General features: G+C 41.8%; 1 protein-coding gene across 1 annotated transcript in view; it reads left to right on the top strand.

Annotated features, from left to right (window-relative positions):
- Cenpf (centromere protein F) overlaps positions 1–14,849 on the top strand; it is a 47,637-nt gene that overhangs the window by 11,012 nt on the left and 21,776 nt on the right. Inside the window, exons 8-10 of the mRNA XM_031338504.1 lie at positions 5,505–5,630; positions 7,364–7,492; positions 10,007–10,129. Coding sequence (XP_031194364.1) covers positions 5,505–5,630; positions 7,364–7,492; positions 10,007–10,129 — 378 coding nt within the window. The remainder of the gene's footprint in view (positions 1–5,504; positions 5,631–7,363; positions 7,493–10,006; positions 10,130–14,849) is intronic.

Here is a 14,849-nt window from a genome sequence, read left to right as displayed (position 1 = left end):
TCTCTGTGTAGCCCTGGCTGTCCTGGAACTCACTCTGTAGACCAGACTGTCCTCGAACTCAGAAATCCTCCTGCCTCTGCCTCCCAAGCGCTGGGATTAAAGGCGTGCGCCACCACTGCCCAGCTCATGAGAGGTATTTATTGTTTGGCATTTCTTTTTTTCTTCCATCTTTGTATGATACTTGTTATCAGGGTAATTTCAGCTTCATAATATGAACTGGGAATTGTTCTGTTTTCTGGAAGAAAGTGCCACTGATTTATTTTTCTTCTTGGATGTAGTAGAATTTGCTAGTAAAATCACCCAAGCCTAGAGATTTCTTTGATGGAATTTAATATTTTAATATTTTACATTCATTTTTTAAAACAATATTTATTTTATGTATATGAGTTCACTACAGCTGTCCTCAGACATACCAGAAGAGGGTATCGGATCCCACCACAGATGATCATGAGCCACAGTGTGATTGCTGGGAATTAAACTCAGGACCTCTGAAAGAGCAGTCAAAGCTCTCAACCTCTGAGCTGTCTCTCCAGCCCTACATTTTTTTTTTTTTTTTTTTTTGGTAATTAACAAAATCATTTGTCTCCTCATGGTTTCTGTTTTTAATCAGAGATGTCAAAGTTCTGTATTTGTCTTTCTATTTTCATTCTACTTATGTTGTCCTCTTTGAAGTATGTTTTGCATACAGTTGGGTCTTTTTTTTTAATTTTTTTTTTTTAGTTATTTACTGTTGGTGAATTTAGCTCATTTACATTTAAAGTAACTATTTGCCTGCCATTTTTGTTTTGCTTTCTGTTTCTGCTTTTTATTGCTTCGTTTCTTACCTTTCCATGGATTACATAAACATTTCATAGGATTCACATAGGCTATTGGTATGTTCATTTTGCCAGCTTTAATAAATTTTGACACACTCTCTCCCTTTATTTTACCCTTCCCCACTTATAATAGTCTTGAGTGTTTTCTTAACATAAACTTAGAACTCTATTGACTGTATTGTATTTTTAAGTCAGTTGCCAGATGTTTAAAAATGTCAGGGATTATTGCTGCTTTCTTGGGTTTTCTCCCTTGCCAGGGTTCTGGTTGTGTGTGTGTGCTTTGATGGTTACTTTTCTGCTTAGAGTGCCTTCTGTTGGATTGTTTTAGGGTGTGTGTGCTGGCCATAAGGTCCTAGTTTCCCTTTATTTGAAGATGTTTTGATTCCTCTTCATTCCTGAGGGATATTTCTGAGTTGAGGTGTGTTTGCTCATTTTGTTTTGTTTTCTCCCTGTGCTGTGTTTATATTTGACTTGAACTCTTTAGTTAGTCTCCTCCCTTCTTTCCACTTACAGTTTATCTCAAAGTAATGTTCAGAATTTGAATTTGTTGCTGTGCAGAATAGGTAAAAATATGGCTAGTCTATCTTTTTTCAAAGTGATGTTTAGATGTAAAGATTGAGATAATTTTCTAAAGTTTTTGGCAGAATACTTGTGCCTGGGTGAATTTATAATGTTAATTGCTGTTATCACACTTATTATTGAGATTACAGTCAGCTAATTTTATGTCACATCTCTGTCTCTATAACAAGAACTAACATTGGTCTTGTTTGGTGAGGAAGGATCTTTGCTCTACCTGTCACTTTTGGTGAGGTCTCTTACATTATTTTTTGAGTTTTTACTTGGACAGTGCTTAGGCCTTCCTCTCATTACTGTTCCTCCAGTCCCTTAAGATTTGGGTGTATTTCTGTGCCTCTTGGATGTCTGTTTTTCCTCAGTCAGTTTCAAATCTCCCTAACTGAAAATTCAGTTTCATTTTCTTTTGTACCTCATGAGACGTTAAATGTTTCACTGACATTGCATTATGTTATGTGACATTGGAATTGCTTATTTAAAAAAATGGAGCTAATATACTCTGTGTTCTCAAATGATTGCTTGTAGTTTGGGTCTTTTCTAACAATTTTTAGACTTCAGTTTGAGACTGGAAGGAAGTGCTCAGGGTGATAAATTACATAGTTGCAAGAACTTGAGCTTACAATCAACTTGTGGGTCATACAGATGACATTTTCACAGGGGTTATATAGTAGATATCATGTATAGCATATAGTTACGTTATGATTCATAAAAGTATCAAAATTATAGTTATAAAGTAGCAGTGAAAATAATGTTATGGTTGGGGTCACTACAACATGAGGAACTGTGTTAAAGGGTCACAGCATTAGAAAGGGTGAGAACCACTGCCATAGAGTATTATGGAGCATACCTGACATCTAGTGGCCAGTTATTTACACATGGACTGTGCATAACTGGTACCACAGTGGCATTCAAAATATTTTTGAATGAAGTATAAATACCTTCAAAGATCTATTTTAATGTACCCTGTCTATAAGAAAGGATTGAAGTCCCTTAGGAATGTGTTGCCCTTCGAGGGAGTACCAGTAGAGGGCGCCAAGGGTCCATTTACTTTTTTTTTTTTGGAGATTGTCTTAATCTTCAAAATGCCCATCTGTCCTTATGGCCAGTGAGCACCGAGTTGTTGATCCTTTTCCATATGCAGAGCAAGGTAGGTTCTCAGTCAGTGTTTGTTAAATTATATGTTTTCTTATAAGTCATGTAGTACTATTCCTTGGGAATTAAAAAACTTAAAGCTTACTGTAACAATGAAGGTATCTTGGTGTCTGAGGCAGAAGGTGAATTTGATCTGTTGGCTTTAGCATGTAATGTTTTCTGAGGCTAGGGAAATGGCTCAGTTGGTAAAGTGCTTGCTGCGGACCTGAGTGGAGCCCCAGCACCCAGATAAACAGCTGGAAATTCATCTGCACGATAGAGTACACATATGTACACATGTAAAACTTTCAGTGTTTTTTGTGGAGAAACTCTTTCATTGTGTAGCTCAGACTGGCCTCAAACTGATGATTTTCCTGTCTCAGTCTTGAATGCTGAAATGTGCCACTATGTAAAGCTCACTTTTATCTTCTTAAAGTTCTGGTATTTCCAAAATCATTTAGCCACCATTGACCAGTTTGGTACTGTTCATCTTTGCTTAGTTAATAACTGACATTTTGTCTTCCAGCAAAATATTGCATAGTGTCTTCTTCAATTCTCAGATTTCCAATATAATACTCATAATAGTGTTAAATTAGACTCTGGGTAGCTGAACAGATGGCTTCCTCAGTAAAGTGCTTATCACACAAGCCCGAGGACAGTAGTTTAATCTGTCCCCACACTCAGGCTGAAATTACATAAGTGGGATTTGTGAATTGACTCAGTCGGTAAAAGTAGTTGCTGGAGAAACTGACAGCCTGAGTTTAGTCCTTGGAGCCCATGGTAGGAAAGAACTGGCTCCCTCCCAGAAGCTAGTCTCTGACCTGTTTGTATGTGTTGTGCTCCCCCATCACATATGCATACATAGTAATTCAGCATAGCTGGTAATAGTTACATGTGTCAGTAGTCCTACCACTGGGGGCAGAGTGGGGTAGGGACAGAGGCAGAAGGACAGCCCCTGCTGCTGGGAGTGGGGTGGGGACTGAGGCAGAAGGACAACCCCTGCTGCTGGGAGTGGGGTGGGGACTGAGGCAGAAGGACAACCCCTGCTGCTGGGAGTGGGGTGGGGACAGAGGCAGAAGGACAAGCCCTGCTGCTGGGAGTGGGGTGGGGACAGAGGCAGAAGGACAAGCCCTGCTGCTGGGAGTGGGGTGGGGACTGAGGCAGAAGGACAAGCCCTGCTGCTGGCTGTCTAGACTGTCCAGCAGAATTGATGAACTCAGAATTGATGAACTTGTCCAGTATCATTGAGAGACTCTGCCTGAAAAACTAAGATGGAGAACCGTTGAGATGGAGAACCTTGATCTTGATTTCTGGTCCCCATTTGCACCTGTTCATGTACACCTTTCTACATATTTGTAAATCCATGCACACATACACTCAAACATGTATGCATTGGGAATTTCAAAGAAACATATTAGTGGGGAGGCTTACAAAACTGAGGCATCTCACAGAACTCTTTCCCCATTAATATAAGCTTTCTGTTTTTTTAATTATTTATTTATGTGCATTGATGTTCTGTTTGGATGCATGTTTGTGTGAGGGTCTCTGGAACTGGAGTTACAGACAGTTGTGAGCCTGTATGTGAGTGCTGGGAATTTCTAGTCCTTTGGAAGAGCAGCCAGTACGCTTAACCTCGGAGCCCCCCTCCAATCCCTATAAAGCTTTCTTATTATGACTTAAATGTTATATTTTGGGGGTCAGCCGTTTTAGGATTTGAACTTAAAGGGATGGCTTCCAGGAATGGAATGAATCTCAACACTTGACTGATTAAAACAATTTTGTTTAATTTTAGGAAAATACCCTAAGTTTCCTTATAATTTTAAAATTGGCAGACAACTGGATGTATAAGAAAGCACCAGCATATTCTTCCTGTTGCTTGTGAGAACATAATTAGAAAACAGCTGGGGTTCTGTGATCCTCCAGAAATGGAATGGCATAATGAGTAGTATGGAAAGAAGTAGTTTATTTAATATTTAAATTTTTTCACAAAGATTCATTATGGGTTGAGCATGGTGGTTCATTCCTTTAATCCCAGCACCAGAAAGATAGAGTCTGGCAGATCCCTGAGTTTGAAGCTACCTTGGTCAATGTTGCAGGTCCAAGCCAGCCAGGGCTGCATAGTGAGACCTTGACTCAGGGGTTGGGGGACCCGTCCTGTCTGTCTGTCTCTAATGTGATTGCAGCAGACTTTCATAGGACAGTAAGGATCTTACCCTAGTTACCTTTTAGCTCCTAAATCGCTAGGTCAGTCTTGCTGCCTTGATTGTTTATAGATGCTCTAGTGAAGGAGGTCAGAGGACAGCTTACAGGAGGAAGTCCTCAGCCTAACTGGAACAAAATTTCTGGGTACTTCTCATGTCTCCATCCCTCCTCATCTTGCCATGGGAATGCTGGGTTTACAGATGCAAACCATCACATCCTGCTCTTCATGCAGGTTCTGGGGACTGGAGTCAGACTGTCAACCTGTACTGAGCTCTCAGGCCTAGTGCTGCCTTTGATCTGCTTGCCATGCAGTGTTTGTGTTCTAATACCGCTGTCCCCTTTCCCACGGCATGCATTGTGAAATGTTTTTAAAATGTACTGATGTTTAACGTCCTTGCTGATATTTCCTCCATATAAATTTCATATGTGCTTATAGAATCACAGTGACCTTAGGATTTGGATAATGAATATGAACCTGACTTTAAGTGAAATAAAAAGATCCAAACATGGTAAACATGAAACAGACTTTAGGGATTACAGTTAGTTTTTATTTTATTTTTTGAGACAGGTTCTCAGTTTGTAGCCCTTGCTGGCTTGGAATTCACTATGTAGACCCTACTGACCTTGAACTCAGAGATCTGCCTACCTCTGCCTCCCCAGTGCTGGGTAGGTTTCAAGGTATGGATCACCACACTGGCCTGGACTAACATTTCTTAAAATACAAAATTCGACTTCATTCTCTGAGTAACTTGTTTTGTATGGAACATTTTTATCTGTTACCAGTGTACTACCTTGGAACAAAAGTTGAAAAATTTGACAGAGGAGTTGAGTTGCCATCGACAGAATGCAGAGAGTGCTAAACGTTCTCTGGAACAGAGAATTAAGGAGAAAGAGAAGGAGCTTCAAGAGGTAGGTGACCGGGCTCACCGGGGGCTCTGATGAGAAAAACCTGTTGACTTTGCAGTTTGGAAGGAAGAACTATTTATTATGACGAGGACATTATGGAGCAGGCATGCTTTGTGAGCATCAGGCCACTGCATTCCCTCATATCTGCCTTTTTATACTTTTCAACCATTCACTTCCTGATTCACAAGGATGGACTCCTGTTTTGGAGCTAGTCTTTATGGGCTTGGAATTCAATACTGAGTAGGACAGGAGCATCTTTAAGCTCGTGCTCTACAGTCAGGGTTGTCTTATGTTCTTCAGTTGTCCTTTAAGGCTGGTGTTTGAGGGAGTCAGGGACTCCTAGGTGGCCTGGGAAGTCTCATCAGCGGGCTGTTCAGGTGCTTCAGGGGGAGCACAAATGGGAATCAGCATTCCCTTGTTGCCAGAATCAACTAGTACAACTAAGACCATCGTAAGTGCTATATGACTGTCTTAGTCAGGGCTTCTATTCCTGCACAAACATCATGGCTAAGAAGCAAGCTGGGGAGGAAAGGGTTTATTCAGCTTACACTTCCACACTGCTGTTCATCACCAAAGGAAGTCAGGACTGGAACTCATGCAGGTCAGGAAGCAGGAGCTGATGCAGAGGCCATGGAGGGATGTTCCTTACTGGCTTGCTTCTCCTGGCTTGCTCAGCCTGCTCTCTTATAGAACCCAAGACTTCCAGCCCAGGGATGGCACCACCCACAAGGGGCCCTACCCCCTTGATTACTAATTGAGAAAATGTCCCACAGCTGGATCTCATGGAAGCACTTCCCCAACTGAAGCTCCCTTCTCTGTGATAACTCCAGCCTGTGTCAAGTTGACACATAAAACCAGCCAGTACAATGACTGACTAGTTAAGCCCCCTTTTCCTTCTTTCTCTTTTGGAACATGAGCTTATTTAGCCGAAGCTCTTTGAACTGCTGATCCTTTTGCTTTTGTTGCCAAGTGCTGGGTTAGGTATATGTGTCACCATGCCCGATCCTATAGCCTTTTTGTTTTGTTTTGTTTGTTTTGTTTTAAAAGCAAGCCTATATGTATATGGACACATGTGAGTACAGATGTACATACACATACATACACATGTATGGGCATGAGTGAGGAGTCTTGAAGTTGATGCAGAATGTCTTCTTCAGTTGCTCTCCACTTTATTTTTGGAGGCAGGTTCTCTGAGTTGAACCTAGAGCTGGCTGATCTATTATTATAGCTAACCAGCTTGCCCTGTGGATCCTCTTTTTTTGCCTCTTGAGTGCTGAGAATACAGCTGGCTACACATCTGTCTAGACTTCCTGGGGTTCCTGGGATCCATGCTCATACATGGATGGCAAGCATTTTATATACTGAGCCATCTTCCTAGCGCCTAAGCCTAAATTTTTAGTGTGTTCTGTGCTAAGTTGTGTTGATTGCAGCTCAGCTATTCTTTCCTGCCCTTCATTCTTCAGAACGGAGACAACTAAGATAGGCGATAGGTGGGAATAGGCTGGCTTCCATGTGTCAGCTGCTCACTCTTTGAGCTTTCCCTCGGAGACCTGGATTTGATTAGCAGGGACCAGCATATGGGTGGGTGATTGTGTGTGGCATTCAGTAGATGGTCAGCATGACTCCCTGTTGTCTCTTGCACTTTGCAAATAGCATTGCCTGGTGGGACTTGGCGCTGCACCTGTGCCTGGGATCACCTTAGTTACTGGCTGGCTGACGTTTGTTTTGCTTTTCAGGAGCTGTCCCGACAGCATCAGTCTTTCCAAGCTTTGGACAGTGAATACACTCAGATGAAAACCAGACTTACCCAGGAGTTACAGCAAACCAAGCATTTGCTTAGCGTCCTCCAGCTGGACCTGGAGAAGGTAGGGTGCTGAGCTTAGTTCTCAGTTCTGCACATGTGCTCCTTCTGTGTCTTAGTTGACTTAGGTTTTGTTTTAACGGAAAGTGAAAAGCAGAAAAAAAATGTGACATTTGATACATACTTTCTGAAAAATGTAATATTTCAGGTTTAATATATCTACTTTAAACATTTGTCATTGTTTATGGTGAAAACTTTCAAAATCCTTTGTCCCAGCATTTGTGTAGAACATAACTGTGTGTGTAGTCACCCTACTGAACAGTAGTAGCCCCAGACCCTGCTCCTGTCTAACGGTCTTTAGAGCCTGAGAGCCATCCTCCCCTTCCTTTGTTCTCCTTCTCTGAAATGACTATTTTCTTCCCAGCGTCCTTGGGATCAGCTTTTTGGTACTCTTGTTATGGAAGTCAGTCTAGGTCTCTGTCTCCTTAAAGACTCTGTCCTTAGTTCCCTTTCAAAGTAGAAAACAATCTTTATGGCTCAGTTTTCTCAGAAAAAGGATGGTAGATGGGGTTTTTAGATCTGAATATCAGTGCAGGTCATTATAGGGTATATAACAATGGGGAGTTGTCCTAAGAATTTCCTTCCCCCGGAGAGTTCCAGTTTGGGCAGGTCCCATGGCTGATTTAAGACTCACAAGAGTGGTGCATGCAGGTGTCCGCCTTTGCGTGCTGCCTATGCTGTGATGGCTCTTGTTCTATGTCTCCAGTCTACGGCATTCCACCTGTGTGAACCGATCATGAACTGCAGCTGTTTTCTGGATGAGGACCGCCTTTGGTCCCCTGTCGTCTTTAAACAGGAATTACGCTCTTCACAGTGCTCAGACCCACACTTCCAGGTTTCTCACAGTTCTTGTCTCACATCTCAACCTAGTTCATCAAAACTGCTCAATCTACCTTTGTTGATGCACAGTTGTTTGTGTGTGTTTGTATTTTATAATGTATATGTGTATATTCCTGTGTGAATGATAGGATATTTTGTAATATTTTTTATTTAAAAAATTAAAACATGCATACAATATATTTTGATCATATTTCACCTCCTTTCTCTTCTTAATGCTTTCTAGAGCTACACTCCCAACTCCATATCCTGTTTTGTTTTTTATAACTCTTGAGTCCAATTTGTACTCTTAATGTACACATGGGTATGGAGCATTCAGTGGAGCAGGGGCCATACCCTTAACACTGTTCCTGTCTCAGAAGCATCAGTTAGGAATGGGCGAGAGCTATCTCCCCCTCCCTAGACTATGCTGCAGTGTTGACTACCCTGATCTTGTGCAGGGCTTGAACACACAACTACAGCTGCTGTCACTGCAAGGGTCCTGTCATGTCCAGATGACATGTTTGACACTGCTCATCTCCACTCTCTGGCTTTTATAAACTTTGTAGCATGTGGTCTTGTCACCATTATTTATCAGGGACTAATTTTGTCATCCACCCCAGTAACTTTCCCATGTGCCCTTCTTCCAAGCTAAGAATAAATTTGACTTTTTTGTCAATGTTAATACATGATGTTGAATACAACTGCTTTAGCCATGTTCACTGCAGCATCCGGATCCCAGTTAGCATTCTCAGTAGCCATGCTAGCTTCCTGTCTGCCTCCCAAACCCCCAGCTGTGCTTGTTTAAGAAAGTCTGTTTTCAGTCAGTAGCCAGAGCAAAGCTACCAGCAGGGCAGTCAGATCGCATAGCTCCTTTGCTCAGTGTAGTCACTTACTGCCTCATCACTAGGCCAAATCTTGCTTGGGTGGCAGACCCAGGTGCCTTCCCTAGTTCCCTGTGAAGTTCATCTCCTGTCCTTCCCTCACTTGCTTCATTTTTGCCATGTGGCCCCTGGCTTCCAGCTCAGGCCTTGATTACAGTGCTATTCTTGGGTTCCTGTTAGCTCATGGGTTGGGAGCTCTGCACTTCTGCATTTAGCATCCCTGGTTGTCACATCTATCCTCAATCTCTGATACTCTGTTTTCTTTGGTTTGTTTAATTTCTCTCTGTAGTGTGAATATTGGGTGTGTCTCTGGCTCATTTGTATACTGTGTAGTTAGGCCTATGATGTTCTGAAAGCATATGGACTCTTTCTTGTTATTTTCCTTAATAAAGTAACTACTTACATAGCACCCATAGGTAGTATAGTATAGAGATGAGGCAAAATTCACAGGAGGATGTGCATAGGATGTAGGCAAATCACACAACATTCTACATAGTGAGGGGATAATCACCCGTTTTCTCTCGGTCTGTCTTCCTCTCTCTCATCTCTCAGCTCTTGTTTTTCTTGTTTTGTTTTTTTTTTGTTTTTGTTTTTTTCGAGACAGGGTTTCTCTGAGTAGCCCTGGCTGTCTGGAACTTACTCTGTAGACCAGGCTGGCCTTGAACTCAGAAATCCACCTGCCTCTGTCTCCCAAGTGCTGGGATTAAAGGCGTGCGCCACCACCGCCCAGCTTCTTTTGTTTTTCTTAATCTTTAAGAATGGTTGGTTATTTGCAGATAGCATGCATTCAGAGCTTGATTATTTTTTCTCTTTTGTAGGTCACATCAGTGAAGCAACAGTTAGAAAGGAGTTTGGAAGAAAGTAGACACAAGTTCAGCAGAACAGAGCAAGCTCTTCAGGCAAGTCAGATCACAGAAAATGAGCTGAGGAGAAGCAGTGAGGTATGTGATCAGAAGGGTCAAGGAACAGATCCCACACGGGAAACAAAGTGTGTGTGCGCGTGCGTGTGCATGTGCGTGTGAATCACCTCATGCTCATGGAGGTCAGAAAACAACTTGTAGGCATTGGTCTCTCTTCATCCTTATGTGGGTTCCCAGGATCAAACTCAAGGATAGCATCTTTGTGCGTTGAGTCATCTCCCTGGTCCAAAAAGGGACTCTGTAGTTTAATTTGTCAGTACTTTATTAGTACCATACATTTTTTCTTTTCCAGATGTTAATGTGTTTTATATATGCTTAATGTCATTATTGTCCTTTTTTTATTTTGAAATGATTGCTCATGGATTTAGCATGAGGAATTAAGAATATATAATCCAACCAGAACCTGTAGAGCTCCCAGGGGCTAAATCACTAACCAAAAAGTACACATGGAGGGACTCTTGGCTCCAGCTACGTATGTAGCAGAGGGTAGCCTTGTTGGGTGTCAATGAGAGGAGAGGCCCTTGGTCTTGCGTAGGCTCGATGCCCCAGTGTAGGGGAATGCCAGGGTAGGGAGGCAGGAGTGGGTGGGTGGGTGGGGGAACACCCTCATAGAAGCAGGGGGAGTGGGGATAGGATGGGGGTTCCTGGGGGGTGGGCAAGAAACCTGGAAAAGGGATAACATTTAAAATGTAAATGAAGAAAATATCCAATAAAAAAATCTACAAAAAAATATTTAATCAAGTTTTAAATTTTTTCGCTTACATGTATGTATTATCTGGTCACCACATGTATGCTTGCTGTCCAGAGAGGCCAGAAGAGAAGGTGTGAAAGCCTCTGTGCCCTCAGCAAGAGCAGCAGCCACTTCTCTCAGCCTCTGAGCTGTAGTGCCAGTTCTAGAATCACGAGTTGTAAAGTAGCAGTTATTAATTTGTGAGTCAAAACCTTTTCAGGGGTCGAATGACTCTTTCACAGGGGTAGAATATTAGATATGCTGCATATCAGATATTTACATTATGATTCATAAGAATAGCAAAATTACAGTTATGAAGTAACAACAAAAGCAATTTTATGTTTGAGGGTCATCACAACATGAGGAGCTGTGTTAAAAGGTCACAGCATTGGGAAGATTGAGAATCACTGTTTAAAAGATTATTTTAGACCACTTGAGGGGTGGAATTATGAAAAAAAAGAAAAGAATTGTTTGGAATTTAAAGGGAGTAAATGAAACTGTTAATGTGGATTATTATTTAATTTACCTCTTTATTTATTTATTTAACAGAGTCTAAGTTGTCTAGAATAGCCTAAAGCCTACTTAAGTAGCTAACATAGGCCTTAAATTTCCAGATCCCACTGCTCCTTTCTCCTAGGTCTGGGATCACAGGCCTGTGCTGGCATACATGTGCTCTTTTTTGTTTTGAGATACATACACTCTGGGTGTGTGTCCCAGGCTAGTATAGAGCCTTCCTTAGTGTGAAAACCATTTTGAAGGATAGATTTGGAATTGTATAGTATTAAATAAAAAACCCTATGGAAATCATAGACTTAAAGAATGACCTTAGTTTAGTCTCTGGCACTATCAAAATAAATAAATAAAATAATCTAATTATAAATTGATTTATTCTTTAGGAATGAACATTGACCGCAGGGTCCATCCAGTGTGCAGCCTGTTCAGTGGTGCCTGTAGAGATGCCTGTTCTGCCAGGCAGTAGATGAGGGCATGGCTGTAGGAGTGTTCTGAGGGATTTTATTCCTACATGTGTCAGTTTGGCTTCTCTGAACTTTTTTGGTAGTCTCGAGTTTGTTTTAAAGGACTTAAGAAGCATTTAGAAATAGCTGATGGATGGATTTGACTAGAGCCACAAATAAACAAAGAGCAGAGGAGCAGTGGAGGTGGCTTTTCAGGTATTACAGGAAAGTGTTTTCCTATTACTGAACTGTTTTTGTCATCACTTTTTAGCCTGCTAACGATGAAGGAAAAATAATTGTATCCGTAATGACAGTTCTTTATCTAGGTGGTAAAGTCTAAATATATTTGCCCCCATGGTATTTCACTGTAAGTGAGAATACCTGCCATAGCAAAGAGGAAGTTCTTAAAGCAGCCAGCGACAACGTGAGAAGGCTGCTGGAGATGGGGGGCACTCAGCTCCTGGACTCCGAGTGGAAAGCACTCAGTCAGATCCTGTGATGGGTTCATCTGCAAACATTTCCAGTGCATGTTTATTGCAGCAAAACAAATGTTTGCCTTTTGGCCAGTGGGGACCAACCAACAGATGCTTCTGCTAACATTTCCACAGGCAGACTGGCATGAAGCTCTTCCCTCTGTGAGCTTCCCTTTTAGCCAGGAACTCTCCTGTGACTTGACTAGCTGCCCGGTCAAACATTTTGTAGAACTATCATCTGGTTCAGAGTCTAAACACCTTTGACATGACTTGCTGGGGCATTTTAATAGTCTGGACATTGTCTTGCAGGTGTTTCTGAGGACTTACTTTATTTATCCCCATGGGTCTGCATTATAGAGCTATCTCTAACTCCAGGCTGCTCTGCATCACATGCCTACCATGTTCAAATGAACAGAGTCATGTGTGAAAAGTGCTTAGCATAGGGCCAAGATACAGATTTACTGTTCATCTTAATTTATGTCTCTGTCTGCCTGTGAATATTCTCTTGGGATAAAACTGCAAGAGTTGAAAGGGCTTCCCTGGCTCTTGTCCTCTGAACTGTGGTTGGATCCCGAGAAGTGACTGGTCATTGAGAGTGCTGGTATAGCCTTGGGATTATAGTGGTGGTAGCTCTAGTGGGAACAGTCTCAATGTAGACCGCCTACTGTGTTACCTTGGGGTGACCCCTTCCTAGTCTGCATACAGATGCAAATATATCCCTCCATTTCAAGACTATTTATGATTAAGTCCATTTTTTCATATAAAGTATGTGGCCCAGTGCCCAGCATGTAAATGTCCATAAAGCATGGAAGTCCAGGATGTGCTTGCTGTTTTTGTTTCACAAATATCAGTGACCTTTGATGTTAAAATTATTTGCAATTACATTTCAGCCCAGAAGGGTCATGGCCAGGAGACAGTGCATCTGAGAATTCTCAGATTTCTGTATCTAATTAATTAAGTAAGTAAGCACAAACAAGTTCAGTGAGCTTACAGGTTTCGGATGCTGAAATAAAGTGACAGTTGTACCGAAATTTTCCTTGACTGTGTTTAGTAAACTAATATACTTATCGCAATTAGAAATTATCAGTGCTGGAAATGTGATTTAATGGCCCAATCAAGGCTAAAGTTAACATTTAGTATCAAAGTGATGTGGGGATTAGATAAGCTGCTCACCAGGCTTTGAGTGCCAGCTTTCATTGCACTGGGGTTTGACAATAAAATGCCATCATTGACAGGCAGGATGAGGAAACGCTTGCTTGGGGACCTTTTTAGGCATGGGGATCTGTATTGTATCGGGTCCTCTAAGGAGTGTGGGCTGGCAGGCAGGAAGGGCAGTAGAAGGAGAAAGCACATCTTTTCGTCCATTCCATTCCCACATAGACAGCCTTCGCCCAGCAGGGGACATACTGAGCTGTTGTCATGGATGGGATCATGAAATGCACACTCAAATTGCACTTTGTTTCGCCTGGCCCTAGGAAGCGATGCTTCCCTTGCTGCTCCTAAACCAAGTTGCTCTGGGTGGGATTGCTTGCTAAGCTCCAGTGTTGGCTTGTGGTATAGAGATTGCTGGTTTCCAGAGTAGTGCCCAATTTTGCAAATCATGTGAGGACAGAAGAGATGCCTAGGAGACTATACCCTTGTATGCTTAACTCATTGTTGCTAATGAGCTACCCAATCAAGACTTAAGTGGCTGTAGCCTCATGGAAAACTAATTGCTGATGGATGGATGGCAGCCTGTGCATCCATTTTCAGATGTTCATTTTCTAAATTCTGGCCTCTTAAAATTCTTGGGTTGGTTGCAGTCATAGCATTATAAGCCTGCTGGGTCCCAGGATTGGCTGAACATTCCTTCGTTAGGAACCAGTATCTACAGAGCTAATGCCAGAATGGAGAAAGACACCCTAATCTTTTCACTGAGCTTGCTGTTTTCTTAAATGTCTGCAGTTGTGGACTAAGATACAGAGAGACCGACAGGCATGCAGACTTAACAGCCACCCACCCCTTTGTGGTACCTGCTCTCTCCAAGGCCCCACCCCCACCCCCTGTGGTGGTGCACTCTGTTTATCATGCACTGTCTTCCCAGCTTCCTTTTCAAGACCCAGATTTACTTTGATTGTAAAGATAGTAAATCAACCCATGATTCATCTCTGATGATCTTGCAACTGTTACATTTGGGGAAGGAATACTAATAACAATGCCCTATTGCATATGTCAGAGTACTTAAAGCATTCTATCTTTTCCATCTGTGATCTCATTAGATGGGTGATTATTCTTAGTCTGAAGAACAAACAAGTGATTACATTTCTGTAGTTTATTAATGCTAATTTTAATCAGTTAATTGTTTCACCGTCATGATTTTTTTTTTCCTTGCAAGCTTGAGTACTGACTAGTTTGCAGGTTAACTTCTCTGTCTTAAGATCTTTTGTAGCTGTCCTTTAGTTCTCATTGATATCTTAATTTCATAGTCAAATTTCCTAGTGTAAGCAAGACAGGATCAGAACACAGGAGACAAGAGTGTAATACTGACAACAGCCTATGTCTCATTTTAATGATGAAATGAATGTGTATATACATGAACACAG

The sequence above is a fragment of the Mastomys coucha genome, unplaced genomic scaffold (assembly GCF_008632895.1).
Source record: "Mastomys coucha isolate ucsf_1 unplaced genomic scaffold, UCSF_Mcou_1 pScaffold1, whole genome shotgun sequence".
NCBI classification, from domain to species: domain Eukaryota; kingdom Metazoa; phylum Chordata; class Mammalia; order Rodentia; family Muridae; genus Mastomys; species Mastomys coucha.
This window is presented reverse-complemented; position numbering and strand designations above follow the sequence as displayed.